The 13,191-nt window shown below is 48.9% G+C and overlaps 4 protein-coding genes across 4 annotated transcripts; 2 read left to right on the forward strand and 2 right to left on the reverse strand.

Annotated features, from left to right (window-relative positions):
* Positions 1-2,796: 2,796 nt before the first annotated feature.
* Positions 2,797-5,072, reverse strand: N7525_003508 (THO complex subunit THO1/HPR1; the record flags this gene model as incomplete). Its single annotated transcript, XM_002559044.1, has 4 exons — positions 2,797-4,482; positions 4,537-4,655; positions 4,703-4,781; positions 4,836-5,072. 4 exons carry the CDS (start codon positions 5,070-5,072, stop codon positions 2,797-2,799), a joined length of 2,121 nt encoding a protein of 706 aa, XP_002559090.1.
* Positions 5,073-5,465: 393 nt separating this feature from the next.
* On the forward strand, positions 5,466-9,825 carry N7525_003509 (RNA helicase aquarius; the record flags this gene model as incomplete). The annotated part of the gene is made up of 4 exons (XM_061212728.1): positions 5,466-5,674; positions 5,730-5,830; positions 5,880-9,335; positions 9,404-9,825. 4 exons carry the CDS (start codon positions 5,466-5,468, stop codon positions 9,823-9,825), a joined length of 4,188 nt encoding a protein of 1,395 aa, XP_061069749.1.
* Positions 9,826-10,190: 365 nt separating this feature from the next.
* Positions 10,191-11,278, reverse strand: N7525_003510 (PaaI family thioesterase; the record flags this gene model as incomplete). Its single annotated transcript, XM_061212729.1, has 10 exons — positions 10,191-10,260; positions 10,309-10,387; positions 10,461-10,479; positions 10,545-10,591; positions 10,651-10,722; positions 10,781-10,823; positions 10,930-10,995; positions 11,052-11,064; positions 11,143-11,183; positions 11,252-11,278. 10 exons carry the CDS (start codon positions 11,276-11,278, stop codon positions 10,191-10,193), a joined length of 477 nt encoding a protein of 158 aa, XP_061069750.1.
* A 202-nt stretch (positions 11,279-11,480) lies between these two features.
* N7525_003511 (TFIIH/NER complex subunit TFB2) lies at positions 11,481-13,036 on the forward strand (the record flags this gene model as incomplete). Its single annotated transcript, XM_061212730.1, has 3 exons — positions 11,481-11,604; positions 11,658-11,745; positions 11,806-13,036. 3 exons carry the CDS (start codon positions 11,481-11,483, stop codon positions 13,034-13,036), a joined length of 1,443 nt encoding a protein of 480 aa, XP_061069751.1.
* Positions 13,037-13,191: the final 155 nt, after the last annotated feature.

The following is a 13,191-nucleotide window of genomic DNA, read 5'->3' on the forward strand; positions in this document are numbered from 1 at the left end:
TAAAAATAAAAATAAAAATACAAAATACAAAATGAAAGGGACTAACATATATTAAAAACAATATATATTTATATAAAATCCAAATGCCGAAACGAACCAATATCGAGCACTACAATATATATTAGCAATGAAACCTAAGAAAGGGCTCCGGTTTACCGGAGCGATATAACCTTTGTAGAGCCTCGTCCGAAGGAAATTTCGATAGTTCCATGATTCAAGCGGCGTTACCTTCTTCAGGAAAGACCACCAAGCGGGCCTTGCGCCGTGAAAATCGGTTCCCGAGGTCGGAATTCGATACCTAGCGAGGAAGTTGTTTAGCGAGAGAATATAATCCATGGCTCGGTAGTTGTAAGGAGAGCTGTCTCCTGGAAATCTCCACAATGTGAAACAATTCGAGTCGCAGGTGAAATGAGGCGTTAACCGTATGAGTACTGAGTACTCCGTAGAAATGAATATTTTCTAGAGATTGTGGGTCAGAAAAGGACTCTGACGAAGAGCATCGGATATATCGGATATCGGAAATCGGATAGGATTAACAGGAAGAAGAGAGATATGTGTTTTCTTTTTTCTTTCCAAGGTTAGACCGAATAACATGCAAAACATATGTCCAAAAGCATACACAAGCATACACAAGTATACGAAAGCAGACAAAAGCAGACAAAAACCGCTTCCCCAAGGCCAAGGTGGATCTCGGGGGAGAAAACTCGGAGCCGTTGGATTTCGATCCCACTGACGATCGCTACGATTTTCTTTTTCTTTTTCTTTTTGTTTCGTGTTGGACCCTGAAGACAAAATAAAATTAAAAAAGCAAAGATCAGGACCATGACCGTTGCATCGTATGATGTACGTCCTTGGTAATCTCCCTATATTGTCCTGGAACGTGCTATGCGGGGAAGATCGAGTAAATGTCCATCTATACACCTAAACACCAACATAGTAGTATATGCATATATTGTATTGTAGGATCAGGCCACGTATCTTGTATGGAGTATTCCATATACATATACTCCGTACAACATACAGGTAATCTTTTGTTCCTATTTATCCATCGGACTTTAGAATATTAAGTAGGTGACGCAAGCCGATCTCTTGGCAAAATGGAGGCTTCCCCTTACGAGAATTAATCTATACAAATAGGTAAGAATTTCTGGTATACAACATATATTGTAGGCCAATACAACATTGTAGAGAGCGGACGTTAGCATAATATGCCCTTAAAGATATATTGTGTAGATGTATACATGTATATATACAGTTCCCGATCAGGAAAGTTCCATATAAACATCAAAAGGATGAGAGTGGGTCACAACAGAAAGGGGAAAGAAAGAGACTCGGATTTTATCTTATTGCTGACATCTCCAAGCACATCGGTCCATCCATTACTCCGTCGTCCGTATGTTGTACTCCGTACTCCGTAGAATAAAAGATAGTCCACATGGCCAGTGCATTCAGATCGGACCACATGGCCTACCGTTATACCTCCTTCCGTCTCTTGTATAGCGGGTGTCCACTTATGGAGACTAAACTCGACGCTTGTGTCGATAGTGGTTCGGACTGTTGAACTTCCCATGTGGTTTTGATTTGTTGGAGTGGGCACCTACACAGTCTACTGAGTGCATCGAACCCCAGACGATCAGTGCGCGATTTTCCTGGCTTCGCTTGCTCTTCCCAAACCCTATTCTGCTAGTATATTGTATATCACGAACTACTCGAAAAGATTCTTCTCTGAGCTGACGGGGGAAAAAAAGGGGGCCAAGTGGACAGGGGGGAAGAAACAAAGTGCCCACTTCTGCAACTAATGGTTCAATGGGGTTTTTTTTTTTTTTTTTTTTTGATCTCGTGTACAACGTACTCCGTACTCCTGGAGATTTACTCCATATTCTCTCCTTTTTTTTTTTTCTGATTGATTCCGTTCTGATGAAGTCGCTTAATATTACGGAGTACTGCTTAATCAAAAACCACTTAATCTTACCCCCTGGTTTCTCATACCAAATTCATTTGTTTTTTGGGAAATTGGGGAAAGTGAAACATGGCTGCGACGCCGACCCCGCCACTTGTGAGAAATTAGTTCTGGAGAACATGGACAGAACATGATATCCTTTTTCCTAATTTACGGAGTCATGCAGGAACCCTTTCAAGTCATTTGTATTAGAGTTGCCGATCAGCTAAAGAATCGTGCCCAGGTGGTCTCCACGTTAGCTAATTCATTGCCCTCTTTAGTCCCTATGGCGGGTATGCACTCTCATCGCTTTTATTCTGTGGCCCGCTTCCCGTAGAATGCCCAGGTGTTGGATTGGTTTAGGCCCGCAATCAGCCAATGGGCCCAATTGATTCGTGTTATTGTTTCGGTTTAAGCGACATCTCGTTCCGATTCTGCTCCGATGAAGCTGGATGGCGACCCTGAAGAGGGGGTTCTTGAAAAAGAAGAAAAAAGGAGAGAAAAAAAAGCTCGTAAAATGACCCCCAATTAGGGCAGAGGAAGGTTAACTCTGCCTGCAACTCAGGACGCACTCTGGTATTCGTATTCGAAAAAAAAACCCGAGTGCTGAACCATTCCAGCAGATGTGTCGCAGATAATGCAGGTGCACGGATGTGGTAATCTCACTCCCAGATCACGGCACTAACGGCGCCGTGATATTGATGCGGGAAATCCTGCAATTTGCCTGGATAATCTGGATGTGGTTGGTCGCAGCGCACTGCGCCAGACTTGTGCTCATTGGGGGATTTTCTCCGGACAAATGGGGGTCAAAGCCATCGACTCTCCAACAGAATATCTTCAAGCCACATAACCTGGCTTTACGTGGCAGAATCCTCTTTCGAGGCGCTAGTGGCGGCAAGGGCCTCTTCTTTTTTCTCATCGGTGCTCGGGTCTTGTTTTTCGCTGATGACGTCTTTGTTTTCGACTTGCATTTCCTTCTGATCTGTGCCTCGGGACAAATCCTGGGGGTCCCGAGCACTCTCAGATCGGCCGCCTGTCTCGACATTTCCCTCAACAGGTCCTTCGGGTTCAGCAGCCTCGGTCACTTCAGCGCGCTCTTCGTCCTCAACGGGCTCTTTGGTTTTAACAGGCAGGCCCTGAGCTCCATCGAGGGACTGGGAGATATCCTTGGTATCACCAGACGGACTGAGCTCATTATTATCTTCAGTCGCCGTAGCACTCTCGAACAAGGCCTGTAGGTTGTTACCCTCTCCGATTTTGTCGAATGCAGCGAGCTTTCCTTTCGCAGCAAGACGCAAGATTCGCCAGGACTTGCTGGCTTTAGCGCCCTCGGCAATCGCCTTGTCCTCGTCGGTCATCGCCATATCGATGTCCATTTCATCATCCATGATGCCCTTCAAGAATGAGTCCGCGGAAGGAACACTGTATCGGTCGGATTCCTTGAGACGCTCAATATTGGCCAGCGCCTCGGTGTCAGCAAGGAACTTCAAATCGAGAGAGCCCATCGGGGACGGACGAAGGCGCTTGTTGGCATACGCCTTGGTGGCATGCTCGCGGGAAGTTGTGTACTCCGCCGCCGAGATGGCTGGTCGTTCAATCAATGGACAGCCCTCGGCTTTCCACCGCACCCAGTTCTTGTCTCGAGACAAGACTGTGTCCACCATGCGATAGTAGAATTTGCCTCCAGGCCCTTGTTGCAGATATCCCTCGATGCTTTTTCGCATGCTGGTCGCCCACTTGGTATCCTCCTCATTCAAAGTAAAACCGTAGAGAACAGACTTGTTTGTTGTATTGGCCAGGCGTGATTTGGACTTTGATGTGAGAGAAAGCACAAAGTCGAGGAGAATAAGAGCCTGGACTAGAACATGTCGTCGGAAGGCGGTATCGCTGATTTCGAGGTCGAACAGATCCCGGCTAGTTAAGTACTTTGGGTTGAAGCTGGTGGCGACTTCAGAACCATCCGCAATGCGCTTGCGCTTGTTCGACTTGCGGGCATCTTCCGAGGCTCGGGCAGAGCTTTCATTTTCCATCTCGGTGTTGATGTTCTTGAATGCAGCCAGCGTAGCTTCCATTCCAGTCTTGAATGATGTAAATCTTTCAGCATCGAACGTGTTGCTCGGTGCGGAAAAATAGGCCTGAAGGCTCCAGAAGAGCGGGTAGAGTGCATCCAAGTCGACTTCGTCTGATTTCTTCTCATCGCCAGTAGAAACAACAACCTTGGGCACTTTCGATGTCTCCTGAGAAGTGGTCTCAGCCTGGCCGGCCGCTGCCTCTCCGGGTGCCGAGGGTTCAGCCCCTTCAGTCATTGTTGTATCCTGTTCCTGCTTGGCGCTAGACTCTTTCACGATTTCGTCAAAAGTCGTAACATTCTCAGAGTGGAACTCGCCGCGAAGGTTAACCGAACTCTTGTCTCCAAGTGGGAAACTCTGGAAGAGATAGATAAACACCCGGCCGCAAAATACTGTATCTTCTGCGCGGGAGAGACGGCGAAGAAGCTCGTTGCATGATCGTAGAATAACTAAGCTTTTCTGTTTGAAATGTTTCTTTTGGCGGGGTCAGCTTTGCGACAGATCGAGTAGATGAGGGGCCATGCTGACCTTGGTGTTCCTTTCCCTTCGGGATTCTAAGTAGTCGAACACCTTGCGGCAACCACCAATGGTTTGACTATCCAGGAGCTCTTCAATGAGCCAGAAAATCAGACCGGGTTCGCATTGTTCTGGTGGTTGTTAGATCGGCGTGGACTGCGGAGGGAGTACGACTGACCATTATCGGAAAATATCGAGACGATGTCTAGAAGGTTCCAGATTTGAATGAAAGCAGGATCATCGATAGAAGTCGAGGCCTATGACGAACTGTTAACAATGCCCTGGGGACTAGAGGGTTGTACGGGCCGTACCAAAACGCGATAGAACTTCTCGCGAAACGCGATTTCCACGGCCGCAAGCTTAGTCTGTGGGCTTAGGTGCTTTGTAGCCTTGTCCTCAGACCGCACTTGCCATATCGATTCGCCTAGGTGTGTTTCGGTCAAAGGGGGTTCGATCTGCTTGTCGGGCTTGACCTGCGCGGCGCGATCCAGGAGACTGTCCACTAGTCTTTTGTAGACATGGACACCGGCATCGTCCTCGTTCGCCATTTTCTGAGCGTCTACCCAGGCGCCTCCGTAAGGGACCCTTGAGGGGTTGTCTCAGTGTCGTCTCGGAGTGTCGTCTCGAGCGTGTTCGTAGGCGCCTTCTCGAACGTCCTTTAAGGGGTCTTGAACTTTTCTTGATTGCGATCCTTAAATCCTTGTCAACGGTTTCCTCAATTGTCCCTCGGGTTCGGGAGAGATAAAAGAAAGTTTGGATGGGTGTAGGAAGGAGGGAAACAAAGTGGTCGGATTGATTGAGGGCTGCGGCTCGGCGGAACTCAAAGCCAAGACTTTTTGAAAAAGCTCCCCCCAGCTTCATTCATATGTTCCGACCGCGCCAATCCACCCCTCCTTGACCAACACCGATTTATTAGGTTAAGGAAACTATTGACTCCTGCGATGGCGCAGAGTCTCGAATCCAGGCCTACAGTGGTGGACTTCCGTGAAGAAAGCCCGTGGGTGCAGCTAGCCAAGGCCCACTGGCTGAACACGAAGGTCCGTAAGGCCAAACCAGATGTCATCAAGAAGCAATTATGGGATCCTTTGGAAGCAGAGGCTTTCAACAGTCGCTCGTTACTGATCCTCGAGAACTTGAACATTCTTGAGAAGTACGTTCTATCTAGTCATGCCTGTAGGGCTAACGCTGACTTGACTGTTCTCCAGGTTTCTTTGGCCGACTTACACAGAGGATGCGTCAAATCATCATGTACTGTTGATTGCATTGATTGTCAGCGTGAAGCATCGCGAGCACTTACCGATATGGCGTGAGTTAATGCGACGAGATCTATAACGCGACGAAGCTGACAGTTGCAGATATCTTCTCCGACCGCGCCGATGACTTCTCCAATCTCTTCCACCGTATTCTCTCGATGAGCATTGATCATTCACTTCCGACTCGCTCTAGACTCTCTATCATATCGTTTGTCATCAGCGCCTTCCAGTCACTCGAGAACGTCCTGATCCGCAAAGAATGCGCGCCCCTCGTTTCTATCTCGATCTGGCACAATCTGGCCAGCGAGGAGGCTAGAGATCGTATTATTGCAAAAGCCCCGACACTGAAAAAGGCATGGAGAGCCTCTGCGAAGCGATATGAGGCTGGAGATGAGGCATTGAAAGCAAAGATGCGCTTCGAACGATCATGGCTATATACAATGCTCTTGGATTTTCTTCATAGGTTGAACGGACCCGAAAAGGACCAGGCTGAGAACTTGCTATACTGTGAACGTTTTCTTGAACTCTTGGTTGATCTCGAAAGTCAGCTTCCCACTAGGCGCTACGTGAACACGTTGTTGAAGGACCTCAACCTTCTGTCGGTTATTCGCCTTTCACAGCTCTACCGTGCGCCTGATAACGCCCTTCTGCGCGACTTCTACGGCCTCCTCAAGCATTTTGTTGAATTTGCAATTGATGATTACTCTGGCGAGGCTCTTTCTCCGCAGGGAGTCTACGACCTGCATTGCCAGGAATTGGCCCAGCTGCAAAGAACCTCAATGAAGTTCTTCAAGGACAAGCTCACGATCCTCGCGCTGTCCAATATGGGGTCGATTGCGCAGCGAGCGGATCTAGAGGGACAGCTATCTTCTCTGGACGAGTCGGAACTCCACAGCCTTTGCTCTCACCTCGGATTCCGCACAAGCTACCCAAAATCATCGCATGTCATCCCAGACCGTCAATTCTATCTGGAAGTTTTGGCCTCTTCTTATGAACGCAAGGTGCCCTTCCAAGAAGCTGTCGAGAAGTTGAGTCCGCTTCCGACGGAAGAAACTCTCTATGACCCGGCCTTGTTGAGGAATGAGACATACGATGGATCGAGGCCTCTGGCGATCCCAAAGTTAAATCTCCAGTATCTGAGTCTCGGAGATTTCCTTTGGCGCTCCTTTCTCCTGTACCGATCAGAAGCATTCTTCCAAATTCGCAAGGACATGGAGTCCCTCGTCAAACGCATACAGCCCAAGCCAGCACGCGATGGAAGCTTAAACTTTGAGGGATTCTCTCGAATGGCGATTCCAATTTCAAAGCCTGCTATCATCGATGTCGCACCACCAAAGGTCGGGGCAACAAACCCGGCTTTTGTTCGAGCTGAGATCGCGATAGAGGTAGGAAGGCTTGCAGATAATATTAGGAGAGAATGGGACTCACTCCGTCCCGATGACGTCGTCTATCTTTTGGCGGTCCAGTCGAGCTCGTCACAGTCGGAACAAGGTGCATCTGAAGCCCCTCGGATGACCCATCTTCGAACGGCTGAGATCGTACAGGTACTTGACGAGCAAGGCCGCGCATTGCGCCAAAACAGTGGCCAGGCAAATGGCTCTCAGCCCAGGGCACGATCGAGGAGACTGATCGTCAACTTGGATGCGGCTGCATTCAAAGCCGACAAGGACCAGCAGGCCCACGGCAAACCGGACATCTACCCCCTCATCAACGTGGTTGCACGGAGAAAGGGCAGGGAGAATAACTTCAAGTCAATTCTGCAGACAATGCAAAAGCTTATTGTCTCTGATATGACGCTTCCTTCCTGGCTCCAAGACATCTTCCTAGGCTATGGAGATCCCGCTAGTGCTCGATACACACAGCTGCCAAACCGACTTACCTCTGTCGACTTCCGAGACACACTTTTGGACTGGTCTCATTTAGTGGAAAGCTTCCCAGGCATAGAGCCTTCGGGCGCTGAGAATGCCAGCTTCGGCCCGCCCTACGTTCTTGAATATGTTAAACAAGAACCTGCAGCAGAACCTCATGCGCCGAAGAAGCGACGCCGGGAACAAGCTGAAGAGACAGAGTTGGCGCCTAGCAGTATGCGTGTTTCCACATACAAACCACCAAACCCTGGCCCCTACCCCGTCGATACTCCCAAGTTGAACAAAATCCGATTCACACCCGCCCAGGTGGAAGCCATCGCATCTGGAACACAGCCTGGACTCACCGTAATCGTGGGTCCGCCTGGTACTGGAAAGACTGATGTCACCACACAAATCATTAACAACATTTACCACAATTTCCCGAATGAACGGACGCTACTCATTGCACACAGCAACCAAGCCCTCAACCAGTTATTCCAGAAAATAATTGCCCTGGATATTGATGAAAGGCACTTGTTGCGACTGGGTCACGGCGAGGAAGAATTGGAGACTGATTCCAACTACAGCAAGTATGGACGGGTCGAATCCTTCCTTGACAACCGCAATTACTATCTGTCAGAGGTGATGCGCTTGGCGGCGTCAATTGGGGTCGAGGGTGCGCATGGAAATTCATGTGAGACTGCAGGCTACTTCAACACAGTCTACGTGCAGCCAACTTGGGCCAAATTCTGGGATCGAGCCAATTCCGAAGGAACGTCAAATGAAGAGATTATCGCGTCCTTCCCATTCCAATCATACTTTGCAGATGCCCCCCAACCCTTATTCGAAGCACAAGCCGCGAAGGAGGCGATTATTGATACTGCCGCAGGTTGCGAGCGCCACATTGCTCGAATCTTCTCTGAGTTGGAAGACATCCGACCATTCGAGATCTTGAGACAACCCCGCGATAAAGCGAACTATCTCCTCATCAAGGAGGCTCGCATTATCGCGATGACCTCGACCCACGCAGCTATGCGCCGGCAGGAAATTGCCGATCTAGGCTTCCACTATGACAACGTGGTCATGGAAGAAGCCGCACAGATTACTGAAGTTGAGAGTTTCATTCCTAACGCCCTGCAAAACATGAAGAACGGCGAACTTCCTCTCAAGCGTGTTGTGCTCTGTGGTGATCACCACCAGAACTCACCCATCATCCAGAACATGGCCTTCCGTCAATATGCCCACTTCGAACAAAGTCTCTTCTTGCGACTGGCGCGGTTGGGTGTCCCAGTGATCAACTTGGATAAGCAGGGACGCGCACGACCTAGCATTGCAGAGCTCTTCCGCTGGCGATACAAGCAACTCGGAGATCTTCCAGTGGTCGAAACTACCCCCGAGTACCAGAAGGCTAATGCCGGTTTCCAGTTCGACTACCAGTTCATCAATGTCCCCGACTACCAGGGTTCTGGAGAGCGAGAGCCGACACCTCACTTTATCCAGAATTTGGGTGAAGCGGAGTACGCAGTGGCCATGTATCAGTACATGCGACTCTTGGGCTACCCTGCTTCTAAAATCTCGATCTTAGCCACATATGCTGGACAAACAGCTTTGATCCGGGATGTATTGAGTCACCGCTGTGGAAAGAACCCCATGTTTGGAATGCCCAAGATTGTGACGACAGTGGATCGCTATCAGGGAGAACAGAATGATTGTGAGTTGACTTCCTCCCAAAGCGTATTTACGCCACTCAAAATATCGGAATGGCTAACATTCTTCTAGACGTCATCCTTTCTCTCACCCGAACCCGCAGCGTCGGATACCTGCGCGACGTTCGCCGTCTGACTGTAGCTCTCTCCCGCGCACGACTAGGTCTGTATGTGCTCGGCCGACGGGAAGTCTTCGAATCGTGCTACGAACTCAAGCCCGCATTCGACCTTCTTCTGCAACGACCGGATAAGCTCATGCTCGCGCCTGGTGAGATGTTCCCGTCGTCGCGGGAAGCCAACGCCGCCATTGAGGGCACACCGATGGAGAGTGTTGAGCACCTTGGCCAATATGTGTTTGAGATGACGCAGGCCAAGATTAAGGCCATGGGTGATGGAGATATCACTATTGAGGATGCGGCGCCGGCTGGGGAAGATGACTATGTGGATGAGGATGAGGTTATGGGGGCTGATGATGAGGATGAAGATATTGTATGAATTGTTTCGCGATTAAATGGTAACATCAGCACTCAATAAAGGAATTTGTTGGGATCACTCTCCGTTTTATGCTTTGTACTTTATGGGGCTCTTGAATTAGCACCTCGTTGTACGGATTTAAATGGTTATCTATTACATAGTAGCACTCTGTAAATAATGAAGTTGTGTAAAATTTCTGGTCACAGACAGATTGGTATCATTTGCGGATATGAACAGACTCGCTGTGTTCTATAATCGGTATTTTCTGACTCGGACTTGCTGCTACAATATCGATTGATCTTTTCTTTGGGCATAATGTCTTGAAGTAAATGTGTGACTTGTTCGACCAAAACGCTCCGGGTCCATACTAGTACCCAATTCCATTTTTATTGGTCCTTGTGCTTGTTCATTTCCTCCACAATGTTATTAGGATCTTTCCAAGCCTGGGTCACATACCTAAGTGGCATTAGCAGTTTACTTTTGAGAATAGAATAGGGTACACACTTCGTGTGGCTCCCACGGGCAACGATATGCCCGTTGGGGTTCGTGAACTTGATGTTCGTGAAAGCAAGGGTCTTGCCAACTAATCGTGGCTAGTTAGTTCATGGCAAGCGTATTAAGTAAAATAGACGTGATGAAGAAGTTAGATAGCATACATTTGTCACAAGTCACCTCCTAACGTCCAAAGTCAGTACTGTAGGATTGAGAAACCGAGAAGAATAGACGGAGAGATAACATACAGCCATGATTCGGTCACCGACTTTGCCTCCTGCGTTCAAATATGTGACTTAAGGGGATCTTATTAGAAACAGAGAAGCCATATGTGATGCTATCTTGTAAACTTACCATTTAGGTCCGTTGACACACCCGTCGAGAATAAGCCGCGAGATGCCACAGCCAACGAACCTCCGAGGTCAACTAGAGCATATTTTAGCCAAGTGTCACATTTTCTGGGCCACGTACAATGATCTCTTACCCATGCTCGCAATAGTGCCTCCGTGGAGTATATTCAGGCGGTTCTAAATGATATAGATGTCAGAGACGATGTTCCATGTGAGAACTGGGGTCTTTAAAAAAGATTTGCAGAGATGTTTGCCGGAGACACTGCATAACAAAGGGACATACTGTATGCTCCTTCTGAATATCCAGCTCAAAGTTGACTACACCCGGCCTGGCGGCTGTAACACGGAGCTATAGTAAAGGTCAGTGATCCAATGTAAACCGTTAGGAAACTGGCTCGGACTTACATTATTCAACAGACTTCAGTTCGGTTAAAGTGAGATGTTAGTTCTTCTCTACTATCTAAAAGGTAGAGGCAAGTTGGGATGAATTCCATACCGAGGCTCCAGACCCGAGGTAGCTCGGAAGGACTCCCACACCTATAGATAGCGAGATGCGTTAGTAAGAGGTGAATGATAGAATATGTGGTAAGGGTCTTGGTAATTACCGAGCGGACAAATTTAAGAGAGGCCATTTCTCAAAAGTGATGAATGTCTAGGTGGAATGGTATAGGGAGGGTTAATACGTCTAATATTGTACTTGACTCTCGGGAGTATCCCGGAGGCTGCACTTTATGGCCGCTTCGGCAACCGTACCAGCGTCATTTCATTCAACCACTTCACCTGAACACCTTATTCTCTTCAGTTGCTTGAGAACTTGGTTTCTCACAGCTCACCATGACGAGCGCAACATCCCGTCCTCTGGAGTACCTGGAGGGTCTCCCCGGGACAACCTTTTATAAGCTATACCAACAGCCATCCACAGCCCTTGCGATCTTCAGGCGCATGCTGCCCGATCTAGGTACATTGAGCTCACTCACATGGAAGGTAATGTTGTGCTAACAGTGAATGTAGCAAAATGCTTTGTGATGGCCCTGCTCTATTTAAAAGATCCTCTTCCAACGGCTGATCTGGAAGTTTGGGTCAACTCAGAGAGCAAGAAGTGAGTGGTGGCTTATCTGATGGGTCTGGCTCTAGTCATTACTGACTGTGTTCACACAAGGGAACGAGATAATGCGCTTTCAATATTAGGTCGACTTCATATCCTTTCTACGACCCTCACAGGTGATAACGTCCGTGCGTACATGATCACCAACCCATTCGCTGCTTCGCTTCGACAAGCTTTGACGGGCGCCGAGGACTCTCATTCTTTCGGTGTATTCTCGCAAGCCCCAGAACACACCCTGACCTCGATCACCGATTTGGACGAATATGCTAGACGGCAGTGGGAAGGCGTCATGGGGTACATGGTTGGAACGAGTGCCTTGAGTGGGCAGCGTGACATGGTCAATTTGAGCAAGGGTGTCAAACAGCTTCTCCAAGCGGGACACCTAGTTGAGATTCGAGGCAATCGTGTCGACATTACGAAAGACGGGTTCGGATTTGTGCTACAGGACGTGAATACCCAGGTCTGGCATATCTTGATTCTTTATGTCGAGAGCGCCGAGGCCATCGGCATGGATAGCGTTGAGGTTCTCTCGTTCCTGTTCCTCTTGAGCAGTCTGGAACTCGGATCGTCTTACGACAAGAGCCATATGACACCCAACCAACTTCGCACTCTCATGGACCTCGCCGATTTTGGTATTGTCTACCAAGAACACGCCGACGCGACACGTTTCTATCCCACTCGTCTTGCAACTACACTTACATCCGACTCGAGCGCTCTGAGCAACCCTGTCACAGGCTCCCTGACTGGGCCAGCGGGGCCGTCTGGCGGCTCTGGCTCCGGGTTCATCATCATCGAAACCAACTATCGACTGTACGCCTACACCTCATCACCCCTACAAATATCCCTCATCTCCCTCTTCACAAACCTCAAATACCGCTTCCCCAATCTGGTCACCGGCAAGATCACCAGACAGTCTGTCCGCCGAGCCATCGAGATGGGAATCACTGCCGATCAGATCATCTCGTACCTATTATCGCACGCGCACCCACAGCTGCGGAAGCACAGCGCTGCCCAACCGAACGGCAAGGGTGTCCCGGCATCTGTACTCCCGCCTACCGTGACAGATCAGATCAGATTGTGGCAGCTGGAGCGGGACCGTCTCCGGGCGACGGCGGGCTTTTTGTTCAAGGATTTCACCAGCTTGGCCGAATATCAGGCTCCTTGCCAGTATGCTGCGGAGATTGGCGTGCTGGTTTGGAAGTCGGACCGGAAGCGCATGTTTTTTGTCACGAGGCATGAGCAGGTGGCTGCATTTTTGCGGAGTCAAAAGGTAGGTGGGAAGTAACACAGTTATGCGAGGCATAAGACTTCAGTCATTATGAATTTGGAAAAGCAGGAGACAGGATCTTTGGGTGTTATGGATACTGGAAAGCATGTTACGAAATCACGACCCATGGCCTTTTATACGGCGACATAAAAATTGTACAATAAACAATGAAA

The sequence above is a fragment of the Penicillium rubens genome, assembly GCF_028828025.1.
Source record: "Penicillium rubens strain IBT 27055 chromosome Unknown utg000002l_segment0_segment0, whole genome shotgun sequence".
In the NCBI taxonomy this organism is placed as follows: Eukaryota; Fungi; Ascomycota; class Eurotiomycetes; order Eurotiales; family Aspergillaceae; genus Penicillium; species Penicillium rubens.